General features: G+C 43.1%; 1 protein-coding gene across 6 annotated transcripts in view; it reads left to right on the top strand.

Moving 5' to 3' along the window:
• Window positions 1–21427, top strand: part of Cadm1 (cell adhesion molecule 1) — a 328281-nt gene that overhangs the window by 280198 nt on the left and 26656 nt on the right. For 4 of the 6 annotated variants that reach the window (XM_059267777.1, XM_059267778.1, XM_059267780.1 and 1 more), the window contains exons 6-8: window positions 7389–7488; window positions 11030–11202; window positions 15965–16045. In XM_059267777.1, coding sequence (XP_059123760.1) covers window positions 7389–7488; window positions 11030–11202; window positions 15965–16045 — 354 coding nt within the window. The remainder of the gene's footprint in view (window positions 1–7388; window positions 7489–11029; window positions 11203–15964; window positions 16046–21427) is intronic. The other 2 variants (XM_059267779.1, XM_059267782.1) reach the window with 1 other exon arrangement.

Here is a 21427-nt window from a genome sequence, read left to right on the forward strand (position 1 = left end):
AGCAGGGTTATTGAGCATCAGATCTGAGGGAGTGCACCCTTGTCGAATAACAGCCTGTTTAAACGAGACCCGTTCACTGTCTGCGTGCTAAAAGAAAACTGTCTAAATAGCATCAAGGTGGCAACACATTGCGACATAAACTGGGAATTCAAAAGGAAGCTGTGACCCTCAGTATGGAATTCAGAGCGCTGTGAAAAGGGAAGAAAGCCCTGCTCTGGCCGCACGAGAGAGCGGGAGCCAGAGTGAGTGCTGCTGGCTTTCATCTCCCCTGCCGTAGTCTTGCTCTGTAGAATGTTTTGTAAGACATCCTCATTTTGTTCAGGTTTTGTGCATGTGTGCATTTGTAAAAAGAGAAACAAATTAAGAGCTGAGTCTAGAAAGAGAAAATGAAACGAAGCTAGAAGCTGGTATAGGAGCCCCTCCCCTGCCCAGTTCTCACCTGACAGTTCATCGTGTATGTGGGCATCATTCTGAAAATGAGTTTTATTGACTGGATGTAGGCAGCTATTTTATAAATCCATATTCCCATCCATCCATGGTCTAGAGAAGGATGGGTGGTTTTTGGTTTTTGGAATTTTTTTTCCCCATTCCCTCAACTGGAGGAAAATTGGGCATTGAGGGGATGATCAAAATTTGTTCTTTATCTGTGACAAAATGAATGTTTCTGTGATATTGATAGCACCCTGTGGTGATGGAGGATGAAAAACCTGGAAGTTGGAAAATCTTTCCTGTTTGGACTGGAGGATTAAACTTCCCAGAGCAGCTGCTCGGCTCTACCCCCACTCTCCCAGGTTAATCCTGCTCCCAGGTTGTAGTCTTCAAGTCAAAACAGCTGTGCCTCAGATTGGACCTGTTGCTGCTATCTCTAGACTGTATCCAACAGGATCCAATATGTGTATCAGTGAGCTGGGTTCCAGAGAGGTTATGTCAGTGATTTTGTTTGGTTGGTTGGTGTTTGTTTTTGTTTTTTGAGACAGGGTTTCTCTGTGTAGCATTGGTGCCTTTCCTGGAACTCACTCTGTAGCCCAGGTTGGCCTTGAATTCACAGAGATCTGCCTGCCTCTGCCTCCCGAGTACTAGGATTAAAGGTGTGCACCACCACCGCCTGACCATGTCAGTGATTATTATTCCTTATGAGAAATCATCAAGGCAGAGAGACCCTGACTGAAGCACCATTTGTAATCTAGCAGGGACAGCTCCGAGTTCCTGGAGTTTCCTGTGGACTGTGAGTGGTACCGTCCACAGGACCAAGGCAAGCAGGAAGCTAGTGACAGCATTCAAGATGAGGGCGAGGTGAGGGTTGGGCAAGGTGTGAAGGATCTCTAAGGGAAAGGCCTTCTGTAGTTCCCCTCCAGAAACAAGCCAATGCTGCTGCCACTGAGCTGTGCTGATAAAGATGGCTGTGGTGTGGTGTGGACATCAGGTACTTACATAGTGAAACCCGCCCAATGTACACTCTTTGCTTAAAGGTTTTTAACTCGGGGTCAAGTTGTGATCCTGTGAAAGGTTAAATGATCATGACACTGGCCTGTAAAATGTAAAAAGAATAGTCAAACAAAACCCCTTATGGTGTCCCCAAAGATGCCAGAGATGCCAGGTAACAGTGCCATGAAATTCAGATTCATCAGCCAGAATACCTGGGCTGATCCTCAAATTTGGGGAACTGGCTTGACCTTCAAAACAAACCCACAGATTTATTTTGGAGGTCTAAGATGGTTTATTCATACTGTTTACTATATGGTTTATTATCTCCTGTCTGGTTTATTATTACTGTTGTTACTATTATTTTAGTCTGTGGTAGAGCTAGGAAGAGAAGCCCTGACCTAACGCTTCTCAGCTTTCTAATGTCCTCCTGCATTGTTCACCTCTTCTACAGATACATTGCCAGATGTTTCCTGTGTGCCAGATGCTGACACCTTTGTAGTTGCCTGACATTTAAAAACAAGACAAGCAGGGGGGCAGTGGTACACGCCTTTAATCTCAGCACCCGGGAGGCAGAGCCAGGTAGATCTCTGTGAGTTGGAGGCCAGCCTGGTCTACAGAGCGAGATCCAGGACAGGCAGTAAAACTACACAGAGAAACCCTGTCTCGAAAAAGAAGAAAAAAAAAAAAAAGAAGAAAGAAAGAAAAAATAAAAACAAGACAAGAGGGCTGCAGAGATAGCTAGGGGTTAAAAGCACTGACTTCTGTTCCAAAGGACCTGAGTTTGGTTCCCAGCACCCACATGGCAGCTCACAACCATTAGTAACTCCAGTCCAGGAGACCCAGCAAACACCCTTTTGTAGGCACCAGGCACACACATGGTGTACAGATGTACATGGAGGCACCCAAACAAAAGCCCTCTCTTCTCAAAGAATAGCACTCTTCAGTAATACTTTCTTCTGATCCTAAATATTTCCTCAACGATATGGGGAAGCAAGCACTCTGTGAGTATGGACCCCATTGTCAACAGAATGATGTTCCTCAAGGGCATGGAGTAAAACTGGGTTCTGTTGAGTGAGCAGTAATTTTAACAAGCACAAAAACAAACAAACAAACAAAAAAACTGGTGCATCCTACAGGAGGAAGTGACGTTGTCCTGTGTTGCTAGTGCCCTCGGTTCCCACCCTGCCCGTAGCAGGGTTATTTCATTCTCCTCTTAATCTATTATCGCTCATCCCTCCTCAAAACGTGTAATTGATTGCTTTAATCTGCCTTTTCTTTTCTTTTCTTTTCTTTTCTTTTCTTTTCTTTTCTTTTCTTTTCTTTTCTTTTCCTTTTGTTTTGAGGCAAATATCTCACTCAATAACCTAGGCTTTTCTAGAAGTCACTCTGTGTAACTCAGGCTGACCTCCAACTCATGGAAATCCTCCTGCCTCAGCCTCCCAGCTGCTGTGATTACAGGTAGGGAGTATAATTTTAAGTGCTGCAGTTTGTACCATACTTGTAGGAGGTTGTTTCACCATGAGAGCAAACAACCAGCCCTGAAAATTAGTCGAGAGTGCCTTAGGACAGTAGAAAAGCAAGTGTTTTACAAGCTGTCCTTTTTCCCTTCTCTGGGAGCTCTGTGGACCGGTCCCCAGCCAGGTGCGGTCTCCCTTTGTGCCCCGCAGTGCCCTCTTCTCCTTACAAAGCTGTCTCCCCCAGCAGTTTAAACAACCGCATTGTAGGGCCTGATTTTTGCTTTGAGCTCAAACAGCTTCTAATACGAACCAAATCTCTGGTTAATCTTGGCATTGTTGTTCTACTCCAAACTGCAGTAATCCTCCATGATTGACAGACTCTCCTCCAGTCACTGCTTCCTGCAAGCTTGAGTGCACAGGGCCTGACCCAGACCCTCTCCTAGCCATGCTGGTAGCAGCAATATGGGTGCTGCTGAGTTCTCCCTGGGAGGACTAGAAAAGTGAGCCCATGATCCATGGGCGTCAAATCCCACACCCAGTGTGTTTCTGAACATTGGATGGAAATAAAGCAAGGAACTTGGAGATTTGCACTCAAGTCCTTGTAGTTATAGGTAGAGATTTTCATGCAAAACCCTTGGCCCTGGTTGTAGTAGGCATGTCAAAGAACATTTGGTGTTAGCATGCCCTGACTTAGAACTTTAAAGAAAAAGAGAGGAAGTAGCAGGTGCCCCTGGGATAGATCTGCTAAGACATCAGGACACTCCCCCTGGCTTCAGCTCTTCTGCTCTCTGCTCCATGGGAAAGATGGCATCCCAGTTAAAGACCTGATGTGCTAGTGTTGGGTTTCAGAGAGGAGACTGCATTTTCATTTGCATAGGAAGTTGACATACAGGTTACAGAATCCTGAGTTTCATCTTCTAAGAAGATCACGGAACGTAGTGCAAGGTCAGACTGGCATGAAATCAATTGTAATCTGCCAGCACGCCATTCAGACCTCTTTAAGAGTTTTCTTTTTTATTTCCCCCTTTATAGCAAGGAAAGTACATTTAAAGAATGTCTCATCAAATCAGAATGTCTTCCTAAAATTATTTTTTTTAATTGGTTGCTACTATAGTGTGCCCTTTGACCTCCTGGTATATTAACCCTCTGTGCAACTTTGACTAATGAACAAATTTTGTCAGCTCTAGTGGTCTTGCTAAGTGTATTTTAGAGGGCTTAAAGAGTTACAGTATATTATGAAGCCCTCAGATCTTTCCACCTAATTGATTGGCTGTTGCTGATGCCATCTCTATGAGTGCAATGCCCCTTAAGTGCACAGGCCCAACTGTTTTTCTTACTTTTATATAGCAGTTCCATTTTATAATGACATTAAGCCATTCTGAGCAATATGTTGCTGGACAGTTACTGCCCGGGTAGAAAGTGTCATCTGGCTTTTAGCCTTGTGCCTAATGACACCAACCGAGGCGTAAAATGATTCCCCCAGAAATTGTGCAAGGCTTTACCTCATTACTTAAAGATAAATCTTGGAGTCTGGTTCTGTTTCAGAAAAGATTTGGTGAGTTATAACATTTGATTTATGTATGTAATTAAAAGATGAATGATAAGCTCTGGCTCTTCAATCAGCCATCTGGATAGTTTGATATTTTCACATGTCTCTGTTGTAGCCAGGGTCTTTTGGGGGGCAATTTAATGCCCCTGATTCCTTGAGGCATTACTGAAATCCCCATGTTGCTGTCCCACCTGTTGAAAAGTCTTAAGTTCCTCAGTTAGGACATAGGAAGGGGAATAAAATTTGCCTTTAAGTTTCCTGTCACCTCAGGGACAGGTCTTGGTGCTCAGTCCTTCTGTTTGGTTTATAGGGTGTAAAGATAGCTCAGCTGCCCCTGCTCAGATGATATGCCCATAAATACTGTGTGTGTCAATGATGTGAGCTTTTTCTGCCAGCCGTTGGGGTAACTGGCAGCTGTGTCCATACCGAACATGGTAGAAGCTTCTCCAGGTACCTGGACTATTCGTTGAGAAAAGCAGTGATCAGAGCTCCTCAGGGTGTAGTTTTTGGGGCTTCAAATACAAATTTCAGTCATGGCAAGTCCTTCAGCTGCTCTTTCTGATTTATGTGTGTGATTGACAACTGGTAAACAGCTCATTGGAACATGTGTTAAAACAACAAAAGTTTAAAACAAACTTAATGGTATCAAAGAGGCGGGGTGGGTTAGACGTTGCCACACTCTATTATTAGTGGAAGTTGAACATGGGATGACCTGGACGGAGTACACTGTCCTGAAAATACACACTTGCTGTTTGCTTGTAAATTACACAGAGTAGGAAGCAACAGAAATTTTGCACACCGACCGGCAAGCACATACTAGTAAGACAGACCACCCAGTGTAGACCAGCAACTGCAGACCAACAAGCATGCTTCAGCAAGCACACAGCAGCCGGCATAAACCAGCAAGCGTAGACCAGGAGACCAACAAGCATGCTTTGGCAAGCTCAGGCAGCCAGTGCAGATCAGCAGCCATTCTGTTCTCCTTAACTAGCAGGCTGAAGTCAGCAGTGCATGAAAATACCTAGCTCTTGTGGCTCACAGATCAACCTATAAGCAGATGTTATGCTGCTGCCTAGATTTGGGGCTCTCTTGTTATGTCAGAAGTCCTCTAAGCAAGATTTCTTGGGTGCTGTTAGGTTTCTCGGTGTGAACTATTAGACAGCTTATCTGTATGTCATAACCTCCCATTTGTTTTTGTTTTTAAAAAACAGATTTCATCAAATAGCTGTATTTCAGGCAGAAGAACTTGTATCATTAAAAATAATAGACATACAGTACACCTCAAGGTTCTGTTTAGTCTAAGATAGGATCTAAAAGTGGGTGCCCAAGAGCCCTTGCTTCAGCCCCAGAGCAATGCTAGTTCAAGGTCACCCTGTTTATTCTATGCAAATATTTCTGCCTTTCTCTAATAACATTTATCAGGATCCTTACCATTTTGCTTTGCCAGTAAGTCCAAGGGAGGGACTGTGTGACTTGCAGTGGCCATCTGGAGCTTTTGTCAGCTTTATGTCCTCTGACAAGTGACATTGCTCCTCAGAAAGTACTACCAATTCCCAGTGGGCAGTGCACACTGGTGGGTGTTCAAGGGGGCTCTCTTAAAAGGACCATAATGACCTGGGAGGGTATGTGATGGGATCGAGACTAAAGATTCATCCGACAACAGCTGTCCTGGGTGATGACTCCCCTGCGTGGCGTCCATAGCTGGGGGGGGGGGGGGTGAGGTTGGCGGAGCCCGGCCATAGTTCTGTCTTCTCTCTTATTCTATAGGATGAATACTAATGAGCTCACCACTACTTGTAAAAGGCCAAAGGGCTGTTGTTTAGGTGCTGTGATTGTGTGGGAAAGTAAAGCTATGGTAATTGTTTTGACCTTTCAGCCAACTGATGTCTTGCCCTCTCACACTTATTACTCTTGGGTCTGTTTCCAAAAACACACATTTACAGAGCCACAGAATTCAATGAGAAGCGTAGGAAAATATCTGATTCCACTCAGGTTCTATTTATAAATGTCTTTGTACATCTAGCCATGCTGATTGTAACTACTTCTGCTTTCCTGCCTTAGTCCCTGAACCCCCATCATTCATCTCTGATACCCACATGCCATCTCCCCAGCAGTCTCAGCTTTAAGCCACTGTTAACTTGTGTCACTTTCCTGAATGCACGATTGAATTAGAAAGCTATACTCAGCTTTAATTATGGACTGCCATTGAGAAATGTACTTTAGAATCAGAACTCTGCCCCACTCTTCAGTCTGTAGGGCTATCTGGTATTATATTGTCTCTGTGCCCTCCAACTAGCTGTGTCGTTTATGGGTACCAAAGTTGTCATCCCTAAAACTCTTGCTTATTCCATCACGGGGAATGTTTCCTCAGATAATGGGCTCCGGGTGAATGTCAGTCCCCTTTTCCTCTTCTATGTTTACATCAGGATGGTTTCATTTTGGGCCACCCATCTCTCCACATCTTTCCTTCATAAAGCTGTTTGAGTGGAATTCAGGAAACAATTTGATAGCAAGAGCATAGAAGAGACAACTTGTTAATATGCAGTGTCAAAACACATTGTCACATGGTGTTATGTGATATACGATAAAATGTATCAATTCTGAGCACCACAAATATCTGCAGCTTCACCTCAGCATGAAGGCAAATGAGTTTCCCTTAGCTTGACTGAGTTTAGAGATAAAGTTCAATGTAACAAAATGTATTTCACAGGGATTGTTTGATGTGGCACAGTTGGCTTATGAGTCTCTTATCTATTCAAGGTTCACTCCTTAGAGTTATTAGTCAATTTAATTTGAACAAATGCCAGGATTACTAACTAATTAGAAGGATGTTGCTGAAGGCACATGGATGGGAAGAGAGTAAGTACTGGCCGTATGGGGTTTGTGGCAGTATGCAGGTCTCATCTACCTGGTGCTATTGTTTGCTAAACATCACACTTTGTGTCATTGTCACACAGATAAGCCACAAGTGCATATCCAGATGACTTACCCTCTACAAGGCCTGACCCGGGAAGGGGATGCGCTTGAGTTGACGTGTGAAGCCATCGGGAAACCCCAGTAAGTTCTGAAGGCTAACGTTGGCAGAGGGTCATGAGCGGTAAATGTCACAACATGAAGCTGTGCATTCCCAACTCATTGGCCTGTCACCTGTCTCCTGCTGTAAAAAGGATGGATGATTTTTCAAAAAACAAAGAATATTCAATGAGAGGGAAATAAATACCTGATTCTCAATGGTCAGGATGGGAGGAAAATGCCAGCGGAAGCTGAAATCCTGGCAAATTCTATTTTATGGTTGTCAACAGGCTGGTCAGGGCTATTTTCTCTTACATAAAATTTCAACATACTGGGGCTGGAAAGATGGCTCAGCAGTTAAGAGCTCCCACTGCTAGTGCAGAGGATCCAAGTTTGGTTCCCAGCATCCATATCTGGTGGCAAATCCCTCCAGCTCCAGGGTCCCAGCACCCTCTTCTGGCCTCCACAGATACCCACCTACACGTGCACACACACAAAGACACACATGGGTACACAGAAATAAAAATCATTTAAAATGTCAGTATACTCTCAATGCAATAGAATGTCCGCTAACAATGGTGTTCTTGCCAAGCTGGAAGATGTTTAGGGCCAGATGTAGACAAAAAAAAAAAAAAAAAAAAAAAAAAAAAATGCTTCCAAGGAAAGAGCTGTACTTGACTGAGAAGCAGCTTTGTAAGTGGGGAGAGATACTGTCCTCAAGGAGAATGTGACTGTCGCTGCCCAGGAGGAGGAGGGGAGAGCTGACAGACTCTCATGTTGCTGAGGAGGGTGATGGAAAGGCTCTGTTTACCTCTGCACAATAATCCAGCATGAATCAGAAGAGTGGTGTGGATCACCACTAACATGGCAAACAAGCCTTGAGGCTGTGCTACTGCAGATATCTCAGAGTTTACTGAGAGCAGAAGGAAGAAGGGAGCAGCTTTTCATCTTTCTAGTAAAATAAAGTGGTTTTAACTCTTTGAGAGGATAAAACAAACAAAAGCAGCGCAGTCCACTGAATCATAAAATGGAAGGACAGGTCAAGTTGGGATTAAGGGCACTAAAACTTTGAGCAGTACTTAATGGGAAAAGCAGCAATGAGCTCCCTCTGCTGTCCCTGTGGCATGATTTCTTCTGTCCCCTCAGTTCGGGTAAGCAGTATCTTCACAATTTTCCTGTGGAGACCTAGGAGCATCTTAACAGTACTTCCTTCCACATCCTCGGAGAGAGCTCACCCTGTGCTAGTTAAGGAGCCAAGAGGACACTGTGTTAGGGAGGAGCCTGGCTATTGCAAGCTAGTCCCTTCTCCTTCTTCCACCGCCCTGTATACATGGGCTAGTTAGCCTCCCCTCTGCCTGAGGAGGTAGTTATAAAGATGACCTTTAGAGGAAGGGGGATCTGGTTCTTTTTTGCTTCTTTTCTGGTGCTGTTGGGTTATTTGATCCCAGCTTTGACAAAGCAGTCTTTTTCTCTTTTAAGCCCTTCAAAAAGATTCAGATCTTTCCTTTTATAAAGTGACTTATGCCCTAATTAGCAGTTTCCCTTGTCTCCCAAACAACCCCATGGACCAAGGGAAAACACTTCTCATGGGCCTCTGACTGTTGACAGCACCTGTATTTCAACCACATCAGTTACATTTGTACTGTTGGGCTTGCTAACCTGTATTTTGTTTCTGTATTTTTTTTCTCCTGAAGAAGGTACTGTGTTCGATTGCATGTACCACAGGGACAGTAAATTACATGTTTCCTTCAGGACATTTTTGCCAGAGAGGGTATTGGTTTGTTCCTCTCAAATTGGAAAGGGTATGTGGTTGTGTGAGCAAGCAGGCATTACTCTGTAGCAATCCCTCCTTGCATATTACCTATTTATTTTCTCAAGAAATTGCATACAATAAAAATGGTAATTTAACTTGCCATTATATATTGTGAATATTCTCAGTGCTTACCCCCACTGATTGTTTCAACTGTCAAGCAGCAGGGCGTGAGGTCTGATTGCCAGGCAGCCCCATTTGCTACTGCCTACAAGGAGGACATATGCAGTACTAACTTTTAAATAATTTACTGCATTGTGATGACAAACCACGTGTAATTAAAGAAAAATTGCAACTTCACATCCCATTTGAACATTGGAATGCTACTTGGCAGGCCTAACTTGAGTATCCGTTCGTCATTTATGCCTGGGTGTCTGCGCATGTCACTGCTCCTTAGAGGTAGTGGTAGGGACTGAAAGAAAATTGCTTGTATGTTCAAACCCAACCCGTGTCATCCTTCCTTTCAAATAGAAGTTGGGGACTAACGGTACAACCGGGGGTATGTGCTTGCCCAACTCCTGAGGCCCTGAGTACCGTCTCCAACATCACACACACTACACAAAAGAACATGTTTTCAGATACACTCTTAGATATGCACTTGGTTTCTTAGGAGCATGAAAGAACCACCTTGAAGAACACAGATTTCAAGTTCAGTGAGTGAAGGGCAGTTGGTGTCTATGCACGCTTCTCTCCAGAGCATCTTGTCAAATTTGCTTTTCCTTAATGGCTATCTTAAGATATGTGTGGTATTTATTTTAAGTCACTAAAACGTATTTTTGATAAGCAAATTCCCTTGTTGGACCTAAAGAGTCTACATTGATATATGTTCTTTCGTCATTAATTCAAGAACCAAATTCACTCATGGGGAAGGTCCAGCCATATCTGGGTCTAGAGGAGCCAATACAGGGGGCCAATTACTGATCAGGGGCAGATAGACAAGGTGGACAGGGCCATCCAAGTGGCATCCCAGGTGGGGAGAGTCAGACTAAAGAGAGAGGAAGTGATTGCATCTTTCCAGAATCAAAGGTAGCTTTTCCAAAAACAGATCAACGTAAAGCTCTGTTGAAGCCCAGGCTGATGGCACAGGTCTGTAATCCCAGCTACTCTGGAAGCAGAGTCAGGAAACTCACTGCCATTTCAAGGGCAGCCTGGTCTACACACCCAAGTTCTGGACCAGCTAGGGCAACCTTGAGAGCCAATGGCAATTAAGGAAGACTGTTGATATAGCCTAGTGGTAGAGCCAGCATGGTCAGTGCCCATCAGAGAAAGGGAGGGAGATGAGGAGGGCTGCTCAGATGTCAAGGTCCATTTATAACTCCCAAGCGGCTTCTGAGCAAGCAAACATTTGGTATATTAGTAACCATTAGGTTGTTGCATGCACCACTAGCCAAGACCTTGCTTTTTTTCCCTCTCTAATTAATGAGATGATTAACAATGTGTGAGCTCTGTCCTGGCTGAATTGGTGTGAAACCACACAGCAGGGCATGTGAGTTGGGCACGTTGAGTTATTTGCTCACTTACTGAAGATGAATTGGAACTAAAACTCGCACTTACCAAGTCTTGAAGATTTCTAAACACCTGATTATGTTTTTTAAAATAATATTCCAAGCATACGTTTGGCCATTGCATGATCTTCATTCTATGAACTTCACATTTCTTCAGTGGGTCCGGTTAACTTCCCCGCCCCGCATGTGATTAGTTGGCTGCACGGGTGAGAAACTGGATACAATTACCTGAGTGGGGAATGACCCTGTCTTTCTTGCCTTTGCTCTGCAGGCCTGTGATGGTAACTTGGGTGAGAGTCGATGACGAAATGCCTCAACATGCCGTACTGTCCGGGCCAAACCTGTTCATCAATAACCTAAACAAAACAGATAACGGTACTTACCGTTGTGAGGCTTCTAACATAGTGGGGAAAGCTCATTCGGACTACATGCTGTATGTATACGGTACGTGAGAAGACGAAACGCCTCCCTTCTTGCCCCTCTGCATGGAGCTGCTGCCTGGGCTTCACCCCCAAAGCCTTTGGTCAAGTTGAAAACCAAAAAAACAGTTGGTGTCCTTCAGGAATTTAAAGAAGCCTGGCCTGAGGTGGACCCTGGTGGTCCCCACCTATGTGGACAGTGACTGTTCTTTTCTCTCTAATGGTGGGGGTTTCCCACAAGATCACAGTCTCTGCTCATGCTGAGTAGGAAGGCTGTCCTCAGGCACAGGCCATGGAGATTATGTTAGAAGTAATGTCTGAAAAATTCAACCTTACTAATTAGTGGCGTTCAGCTCAGAAAGTTTATTCCCAGTGGTTTTTTTTTCCTGTGATGCCTAGGCTAGCCTTTCTCCCACTTTGATGAACAGAACTATCTTATTTTTAACATGGAGCTGTTAAATCCAGAAGACTGTGCAAGCCAGTAAACACTCAGAATAAATGTAAGGTCCTTGGTAGTTGCAGAGACCACCTATACCTTCTGTTTTAGACACAAATGCCAACTTTTAAAAAGATGTCGTGTTTTCTTAACATCTTTCTACAGGGTTATTAAAGCATATTATCATGAATTTCACTTTGGAATCAGCAGATACACATTGAACACCAATGGTGCTGGGCATTTCCCATTCATATATTGCTGCCGATTTTGTATATTGTGAACATCCTCTATTTAATTGAGAAGTACACTCTCTTTATAGTCTTATGGTATCAAATTGAATCTCTTCTTTCCAATTGAAGTCTCTTCACTTTATACTAAGAAAAAGTCATGCATTGGCCCAACATATGAGTAACCAGAGGCATCAAAATCCTAATGTTATAAATATTTGAATATGGGGGCCCCATTTCTGTCTTCATGATAGCTTTGTAAATATAAGCATTGACACATAAATTATACATATGGAATAATATTTACACTGTACTGTCTCAGAACCTGGACACCCTCCTTATGAAGGAGAGGCATCTTTAAACAGAGAGAGGCATCCTTTGTGCTATACCTATATGAATATGAAATTATAATCTTTAGCCTATACCTGAGGGATTTTTTTTCCCTGTTAACACATGGTTCTCAACCTTCTTCATACTGCGACCCTTTAATACAGTTCCTCATGTTGTGGTGACCCCAACCATAAAATTATTTAGTTGCTAATTCATAACTGTAATTTTGCTACTGTTATGGATCATAATGTAAATATCAGTTATGCAACCCCAAAGGGGTCGAGACCCACAGATTGAGAACTGCTGCCTTAGCATAATATAAAATTAAAAGATCCTGTCAAATCCCTGCATTTGCAAGCCTCTAGAGTATGCTGTCTTTGCATGCTGCCCAGTCTCATTAGTGGTCCATACCTAGCTACTGTTCTCCTCAGTGGTTAAGGAAATCTACAAAAAAAAAAAAAAAAAAAAAATGGTTCTGCTGCAGAAGTGAGAAAGGGGCATGGGCACCCAGTTTCAGCTGGCGAGGTGCAGAGCAGCTCTGTCGCACTATTTGGCAGAGATAGAAGATGCTTTCCTCTCTTGCATACACCCCTTCCACCCTAAGGTCTAAGCCTGATAGAAGTGCCCCTGACATTTGTGCCCAGGTTTATAGATATCAGTCTAGTTCTTTTTACAGGCTTCACATTCCAAAAACCAGTGAGCACTTTCTGCCCATCTGTGACGCACTTCTCTGATTCAGAAGACCGAAAACAGTTCAACTGTACCTACTATTCCTACATCTCAAGATGAGAAGAAGAAACATTTTTGAGGCCTTGTTTGGCAAGCATATTTGCATAATTTGGAAAATTAGCTTATAATGAGAATTTGTTGAGTGTTCCCTTCATGCTGTTTCTGGCATTGACAGTTTTAGACGATTTCATCCAGTTTCCATAATAACACCATGATCTGTGCTTATCTTTCACCCCGTTCGACATGATCAAGTGAAGCTTAGAACCATCATACAACATGGCCTAGTTCACAGGGTCCCCAGATTGCCTTAGGGCCACCACACTGTCATCCCAAAAGTCACTGCAAAGTTGATCTTTGCAGTTCCTCTTATTCATGGCTTTTCAAGAGACCAAGCCCCTCCAAAATGAGATTGACCTTTTGAGATTAGCTCCCTGGACCATAATGCATTATTTGAAAAGTAAGAATTGTAGGAACTCACCTACTTAGGCAAACATTCCTGTATACAGGCATATCCATGATCCATCCAGCCTCCTAGGGATTCTCTGTTTCTTGGTCCCTGCTAGTAGCACCATTGGAATGGCAGGCTAGCATACTAAACCGAAGTATTGCTGGTCTAGTAACAAAACATTCTAACAATTTGGGCAGGGATAGGCAGATTGTCTTTCAAGAGCAATATACTGTGGTACTTAAGCAATTTTTAAAGTACTCTATGAACTAAAAGTTGATACACTTCTAAAATATTTAATTCTCTGGAAGTAACTTCTCTCCTCAAAGCATCTGGCTGGTTAGAGCCTGAATCCCAGTTGGGTTTGTTCTTTTAGCATCCATGTTTCAAGCACAGCTCATTAGCTCCAGCTCTTTCTGTTTCTCCCTATGTTTGTTATAATGCTGCACATTGATTTCAGGGCCTCTGGCATACTGGGTAAGCACTCTCTGGTGAGCTACATGCCAGCCCTCTGGTTTCTTAAATAGTAGCCTTGTGCTACCCTTCTTACTGAAAATGACCTCAGCAAGGATGTTTCACCTGATAATGGAATCTGATTCATTCAAGATTTCCTGAGCCAGATGTGAAGGACAAGATTTGCCCAGCAGTGATGGAGATCACTGAACGTGTACCGTTTTTACATATTGAGAGGTCCTGGTGACCTCTCCCTGACATTTGTCCTCTTGTTCATCTTGTCTGCCTTTTGGTTCATAATTATATCTTCAGATCACATTCACCCTCATTCTTACCGTGTTGCACACATCCTATGCTTTGTGCTATTGCATTTAGAAGTGGTTTTGAAAATAGCATTAGAGTACAGCAGGGCAGGTCTTCTGAGTAGCAGTATTGCTGTTCAGCAGCAATGCTATAAGTCAGACAAACAGAAAAAACACATTATGTGTCCCCTGGATGGGCAGGAGGCACTCTCTGGACAGTTTACTTGTAGCGGAAGGAGGCAGTGTCTCCCACTCTGGCTAGAGTCTCAGGGCACTCAGCTCACCTGTCTCTAGTAGGCACCTGTCATTGATGTAAATGTGTTCAAACAAGTTGCCCAATCACAAAAACAACTTTCTCACCTGTGGCTTCCATAAAACACACCAAAGGACAAGACTGAAATGATGCTCAGTCATTTCTTATCCTGTTCTTTTAAAAGAGTAATTTAAATTTTAAATTTCATCATTTCTACTTCTTAGAATGAGACTTTGCCTGGAGTCCTTTTTTTTTAGACTCATTGGAGGCTGCATTAAACAACAGTTTAATTTGCTTCTTTCCACATCTTCAAGGAGAAAAGCCTGGCACAAAGCAGAGCCGTGTGCTGTTGGTCCTTCTTTATCAAGTTCATACAAGTCTGATTGTGTGAGAGAAGCAGTTGGTGGAGAAAATGAAAACTTTTGATTATTGATCAATGATAGGCATCATTTCATGCAGCCCTTGCAGCCAAGCCCAAAAGAGTCATTCCATCAACTCCCAGGAAGTTGTGCCAAACCCAGTAAAGGTGCAATATATAATTAAAGTTTTGATGTATTAATTAGACAATCCGAGAGCTCACTTGAAGATAAAAGGACACCAGATGTGTCAGGGAGAAAAAGTTGACGTGCTTTAGATAAAATTTAAAATCAAAAGCCTTCAAATCGTCCTCTGCTCTATTATAGCAGAATGATTGCTTAGTTCAAAGTCTTGCTGACAATTTAACATATTCAGTTTGATCATCTGGGCTTAGATTTTTTTTTCTTTTTTGCCCTTTCCTTATCCCCAAATAATTTTTGAGATGATAGAAGATACAGTGTATCAAGTACCAGACAGAGGCGTCCTCTCAGGCTCCTGGATTTGAGGGTCAAACTTCATTTATATTTAGCTCTCTTGTTTACAAGGTAGAAGATGTTCTTTCATTTTTATCATTGTGGTCCACTTAGGTCAAGCTTTTAACATGAGCAAAGGCAACTTATTAATATTTATAAGGTGTAAAAATTTATTGACTTTTAAAAAAAATAACATCTCGGTAAAATCTCACTTGCCTGGAACTTGGTCCTCAGTCCGTGGTGACATTCTCTCTTCTTTGTACTTATTATGGATACAGAAGTGGTTTTCCTTCCTGCTGGGATGTATTGATGGAGAATAATGAAGTTAGCATTTGCAGAGAGCATGTGTGCAGTGCCACGTTCATCCTTGGCTGATACAAGCCCTTTAAATGCAGCAGCTCCTTCAACTCTTTCCTCCCATCTGTGAAGTAGAAAGGGACAGCCATTGTGCTTTCTTGGCACAGAGGTGACTTAGCCTTGCCTTTAAGATCTGGCGGGGTTAGGGGTTTTGAGTGTTTAGATTATTTTTTCTCACTTTTCTATTTCCCATTTCATTTGTATTCACTTCATGAATAAGAAAGCTGTTCTTCTTTTCTTAGCTCTTCCAACTGAGGCTTTGGGATGTAGTTTCAGACCTACATCTCTGAGGGGAAGGAACTTGATGGTTTAAAGAAGGAAGCCATCCAACCAACATCTCAGTGTCTCCATGCCTTCGTTTGTCGTTACTGGTCATTGTTGTGTTCAGCATTGTGGGTTTGATTTTCCTTTTTTTTTTTATCCAGATCCCCCCACAACTATCCCTCCTCCCACAACAACCACCACCACTACCACCACCACCACCACCATCCTTACCATCATCACAGGTATGGTACCTTCATTGCCATTGGAAATGTCCTGAATGTATATTGTCTTTCTGGTATGAACAAAAAGAAGCCTAGCTGTTCCCTCTAAGTCCTCTGAGCTTACATGTTCCTTTACTTTGGAACTCCAGAGACACTCGATACTATGCTCTTGAGCTGAATCTTAAGGCTCTAGGAGGAACTTTAACATCTGAGCTATTAACACATCAGATGACTCGCACCTTAGCATGAGGGAATTCTTTTTGAAGCATCACCACCCAAGGCAAAAACACTAGGAAAAATGGCAGCCTGGCTACTAAAGAGCCCTCCAGTAGCTTCTGCTTGGCCACAGCTGATGACATGGTAAGTATTGTGGCCTGGATCATGTCTTGGTCTAAATTTCATCTTAATCCACATGAAGAAAATACATGCACTAAATTTCAGCGTGCCTCCTTGGGCCACATTGCAGAATGCACTGTCATCCTCCTTCCTCTCATGGGTACCTGCTGGTAGTATGGCTGCATGGGCTTCTTGTTGCCTGGGAGACTTTCTTTTCCAAGCTGAGCACTCATGTGCACCACCTCTTTTTGATATGGCCTCCCTCCTCATCCTGGTGCCCAGTGGCTCTCTAATAGTTTGATGTTGCTTGACTGGGATTCTTCTGGTCTAGCAAGAGAGCACGGCTTCATGGCTGTACCAACTCAGTGTGCAGGACCTCTTAGACTGGGCCTTCCCCAACTGCTGCTTCCAAGTGTCCACTCTAAGAGGGGAAAGAATCTCTTGAAAAACTGACTTTGCCACCACATAGGTCTGTTACCTGGCTAGTGCCCAAGGTCCCTTTAAACTATGTGTCTGGCCATTGCATCCCTAGACTCCTTGATACCCACTGAATATCTCACGTGGTGCTCTTCACATTCTACTCTTTAGCACTCGATGTCTAGCAACAACCTTCTAGGATCACATTGACTTTTCTGGAGACGTTTTATTTTCCATTTGCTCAAGAGTCGATGAGATGACAGAATGCAAAGTGCTCAGTGAGAGGAGACCTCATCAGTACCGATTACAGTAGATCATCTAATCCAAGTCTTCACTTGGATTGCAGCTATTGCAGTGGGACAGAGAACTCTGCTATAACCCACCGTTGAAGGGCTTCCTGAACACTGGTTACAGACACATCTGTGCCTGTACTAAATGTCACACCTTCTGAAAAATCCATCAATTGGTGTCATGTCTCCTTTTTTTTTTTTTTTTTTTTTTTTTTTTTTTTTTTTTTTCAAGACAGGGTTTCTCTGTGTAGCTTTGCACCTCTCCTGGAACTCACTTGGTAGCCCAGGCTGGCCTCGAACTCACAGAGATCCGCCTGGCTCTGCCTCCCGAGTGCTGGGATTAAAGGCGTGCGCCACCACCGCCCGGCCGTCATGTCTCATTCTAAAGCTGGTTCCGGTAGAACATTTGCTTCCTGATTCTTGTCTGTGTGTTTCTGCTTGAGCTGTCAGTTCCCCTTGCTTCTTAGTTAACTCAGTTTTGTGCATAGTAGACCAATCGCTGGCATCTTCTGTATCATTCATTAGCATATCAAAGATGTTCCTCCTCTGCTTGGATGTCCACAGCAGCCATACTGCTGGTGCTTCATCCTAAGAATTCAGTTCCTCGCCTCTTCTCTAGTTAGTAAACTGGACTGAGTGTGTACTTTTTGTGTGTGTGTTTTGTTTGGCTGGCGTTGCTGGGATGGAACCCAGGGCCTCTGGAATACTAGGCAAGCACTGGACAGCTGAAATTTATCAGTCCTTTAAGCATGTACTTCTCTTATCAGGTTTTGTAGCTTCCTGTGAAAGACCTTTTGGATGTCAGAATAAATAACCAAATGGTGTAGGTATCATTAGCAGTGTGTTCATCTTTGAAGAAGTATGACCCAGCCTTTATACCTCCCATGCTAGAAGGTTCTATGAGGTATCTGTATGGGTTTACTTCTGAAGCTAATAAAGTCCTCACTCATTCTGTGCATAAACTCCCCATTTTCTTGAATGTGGAACAGCACTTTTCCTGTGTGACTGGCCTCATCACTGGCCTAGGGTTTTGTTTTTAGAGTGTTAGCATTCCCTGACTTCCCTATCACCACAATCAATCTCCCAAGTCACCTGAGTTGCTCTAGTTCACAGCTCTTTTGCTCCCAAGGACCTCCTTCTCCTCTGAGGTCCTCCAACATCTACAACTCATCGTGATCACAGTTGTGACTGCACAGATTCCATCTAAAAAGAAATTCTTAGAATAAACAACACCATATTTCTGTCCACATCAGAGATGACTTTAATTGGAATGTGTCTACTTCTGTCTCTGCCACTGTCCTCTCCATTCAAAATAACTCAGGATGATCTCACAGGTGTACTTCGGTCTGTGGGTGTTAGCACTTGAATGCTTTCTACACCCCAAATGCATCTGTGGTAATAAATGCCCAGATCTTCAGTGACACACCCAAGAGTTATTAAACTAAAATTGCTACTAAAACAGCCTTGTGGAATCCATCACCTTAATGGATGTGATCTTTCAGGGTTACTGTGTCTTAACATGCCACCTTCTATATATTTATCTTGCCCAGAAAGCAACCTGTAGAATTTAACGTTTGTTCCTTTCTCCAAACAGATTAAAGGTTATGGACTTGGATGGTTCTGTGTCCCATTTTAAAGGTCCAGGCTAGCCTCTAGATTTAGATAGGTTCCTAAGAATCTTCCAGATGGAATTCTGACAAATGGATAGCTAAATTAATTTCCACTCCTCCTCTCTCTTGTACTGTTTGGTACGTTTACAGTTGCCATTAGCCTTAAAAGCTTCAACAGCCAAACCCAGCGACAGTAACATAAAGCTGGGCTCTAAAGAGAAAAAGAGGAAGCAGCCACAGTCAGCCGTTTCTTTCCTCCTAAGTCAAGTGCAGTAATTGAAACCCATTCCCCAGGTCAGAGTATCATTACCAGAAAAACGTACAAATGCGATAGAAAAATAGTTTTGGCCTCAAAAGGTCCTGGTTGATTTCTGATTTCTCCAAAAGAAGCATTGCATGGCTATCTTTGACCTTCCCTAAGCAGGGAAATGGAAGTGTTCCCCTTGTTAGGAAGGCAGGCTGGCATTCTGTTCCGAGTCACCCAACTCTCTCAAAACACGCTACAGCTCCATCCTGGAGACCCTTGAAGGGAGGAATCCTATGGGCCTCCAACTCTTCTTTGCCCCTCCCCCCCAATCTTGTGTTTCCTAGGAGAGCAGTGGCCTTTGTATACTGTCTTCTCCACTTGAAGCAGATCTGGTAACATGTCACTTGCACCTGAAGGGTAGCCATGTCTAAGAAAAATTTGCTGCAGTATGTTAAGTACTAAAAAATACTTAGGCTGGGCATGGTGTGCACACCTTTAATCCCAGCACTTGAGAGGCAGAGGCAGGTGGATCTTTGTGAGTTGGAGGCCAGGCTGGTCTATACAGTGAGGCCTTGTCTCCAAAAAAAAAAAAAAAAAAAAAAAAAAAAAAGGTACCCATCTTCCCTATCAGCAGAGTTGTAGCTTTTCCACTGACATTATGCTAAGGCCTCTAGAACAATTTGAGGATAGAATTGGGTGAGAAGTCATGTAGAGCCTCCTTGGCATTTGCCCTAAGCTTCAAAAGTATCTCTCTCATCATTCCTGCTCATTGACATTATGATCATTTGGTTCTGTTCAGCTCTTGGCTTTGAGAAGCTCCCACTCTCAGTGTTTTGTTTCTTATCACATCAAGCTGTCCATGGGGTTTCTTCATTTAAGAGAGTGTATGCCATGGCACAGGAACAAACCAGATGAATTGTTTGAACTTTCTTCTTAGGCACCCCCGTGTTTTAGGCCAGGAGCAGCTCCTGTCTTTGTGCCTGGTGGTAGCTTTAGCCTCTTCCTCTCCATTGGGTCAGGTTTCCTTCCTGAAACTTCCTTTGGGAAGCCTCTGTGCTTCTCTCCTTAATTAACCTGGATGTTGTATTGTTTGTGCCTGGCGGAGTTCTAGCTGGTGCTTGATGGAGAGTGCCATGGGAAGTTCTCAACATTCAGTCACACACACTCTCAACAGTTTAGATACAAAATTCAGGCCAGGGGGAGCTCAACCTGTAGGTCACACTATACACACAACTGCCATAAATTAAAAAAAAATTAAAACAGCCTTAGAATAAGAATGAATAGCTATAGGCCAGATTGTGAGACGCATTTAAATATCCTTTCATAAGAATGAAGTAGGTCATTTCTAAATGAGTTTTTCTCTTTTTTTAAAGCATGTATTCAATTAAATATTTAGTGTTTCTTGGAAAAGAAATACCATGGTTTCTCTTATTGGTGTCAAAGCACTCAAGCCAATATACCTGGGAGGAAATGACTCCTAGCCTCAGGTCTATGTTATTATTTAGGCTTTCACAGCTTGATATCATAGGCTTTTTCAATGTTAATGTGGATCAGATCTTACAAAGAAGGCAGACACAGGCTTTATCTTTCGGTGGTATTTGGAGAGTATGCCAGTAAGGGAACTTACACCTGGCATGCATGCGGTGTCTTAGATGTAAAGGAGAGGACATGTGTGCTTGGTGCTAAGTCTATGGTGTGGCCATCTGAGTACTAATGGAGCTTTGCTCCACACAGAGCTCTCAGTTCCCCAAGTTTGAGTCTAGTGATTCCACTTATGCTGCTGGTATTGGCAGGGTGCAAGGGCTATAAGCTGATCTGCTTTTAGGTATGCATTCCTTAAAGATTGAGCACCCACAGTGTTTACAGAAAAGGACTTCTTAAACTCCTTCCTACAGTTGAGAGATGCCATGCAACTGGAGTATTAAGTGTCAAAGGCAGCAGGTGCCACAGGAGAGCATCACAGAAGTGCTCTATGCTCAGTGCTATGAAAGAACAGATAGAATGTGAATACGAAAGAGTAGCATTTGGAAATTAAGCATGAAGAACCCTAGTACTTCTAGCATCTCTCTTCAAGGTGTATCTATTTATGTTGCTTAGAGTAAGCCCCCTTTTTTTCTAGGAAACACACATCCTTCATCCTAGAACTTTTACTGAATTGTCTTCTTCCTAGGGTTGGCATCTACTCCATTAATACCGTCTTCCCCTCATGTGCTGAACACTTACATCAGTTACAGAGTGGGACTGATAAGCCAGTATGCCTGAGGACAACAATATTATTAGGGCCCTAATTAATATTAGTGAGCCTCTTTTTACCTACTATACCACCTTTGCATGTCCATTTCTTTTCATACTGTCCTGTCTACATTTTCATTTTGCCAGTAATTATAAACCCACTACCTACTGCCTCATATCCAACCACATTACCCATGCTGGTTTAGGAAGGAGCAGAAGAAACTAAGAGAACCACAGATATTGAAAGTCATCAGATTCAACATTTTTTTTT

This window comes from Peromyscus eremicus, chromosome 7 (genome assembly GCF_949786415.1).
Source record: "Peromyscus eremicus chromosome 7, PerEre_H2_v1, whole genome shotgun sequence".
Lineage (NCBI taxonomy): Eukaryota > Metazoa > Chordata > Mammalia > Rodentia > Cricetidae > Peromyscus > Peromyscus eremicus.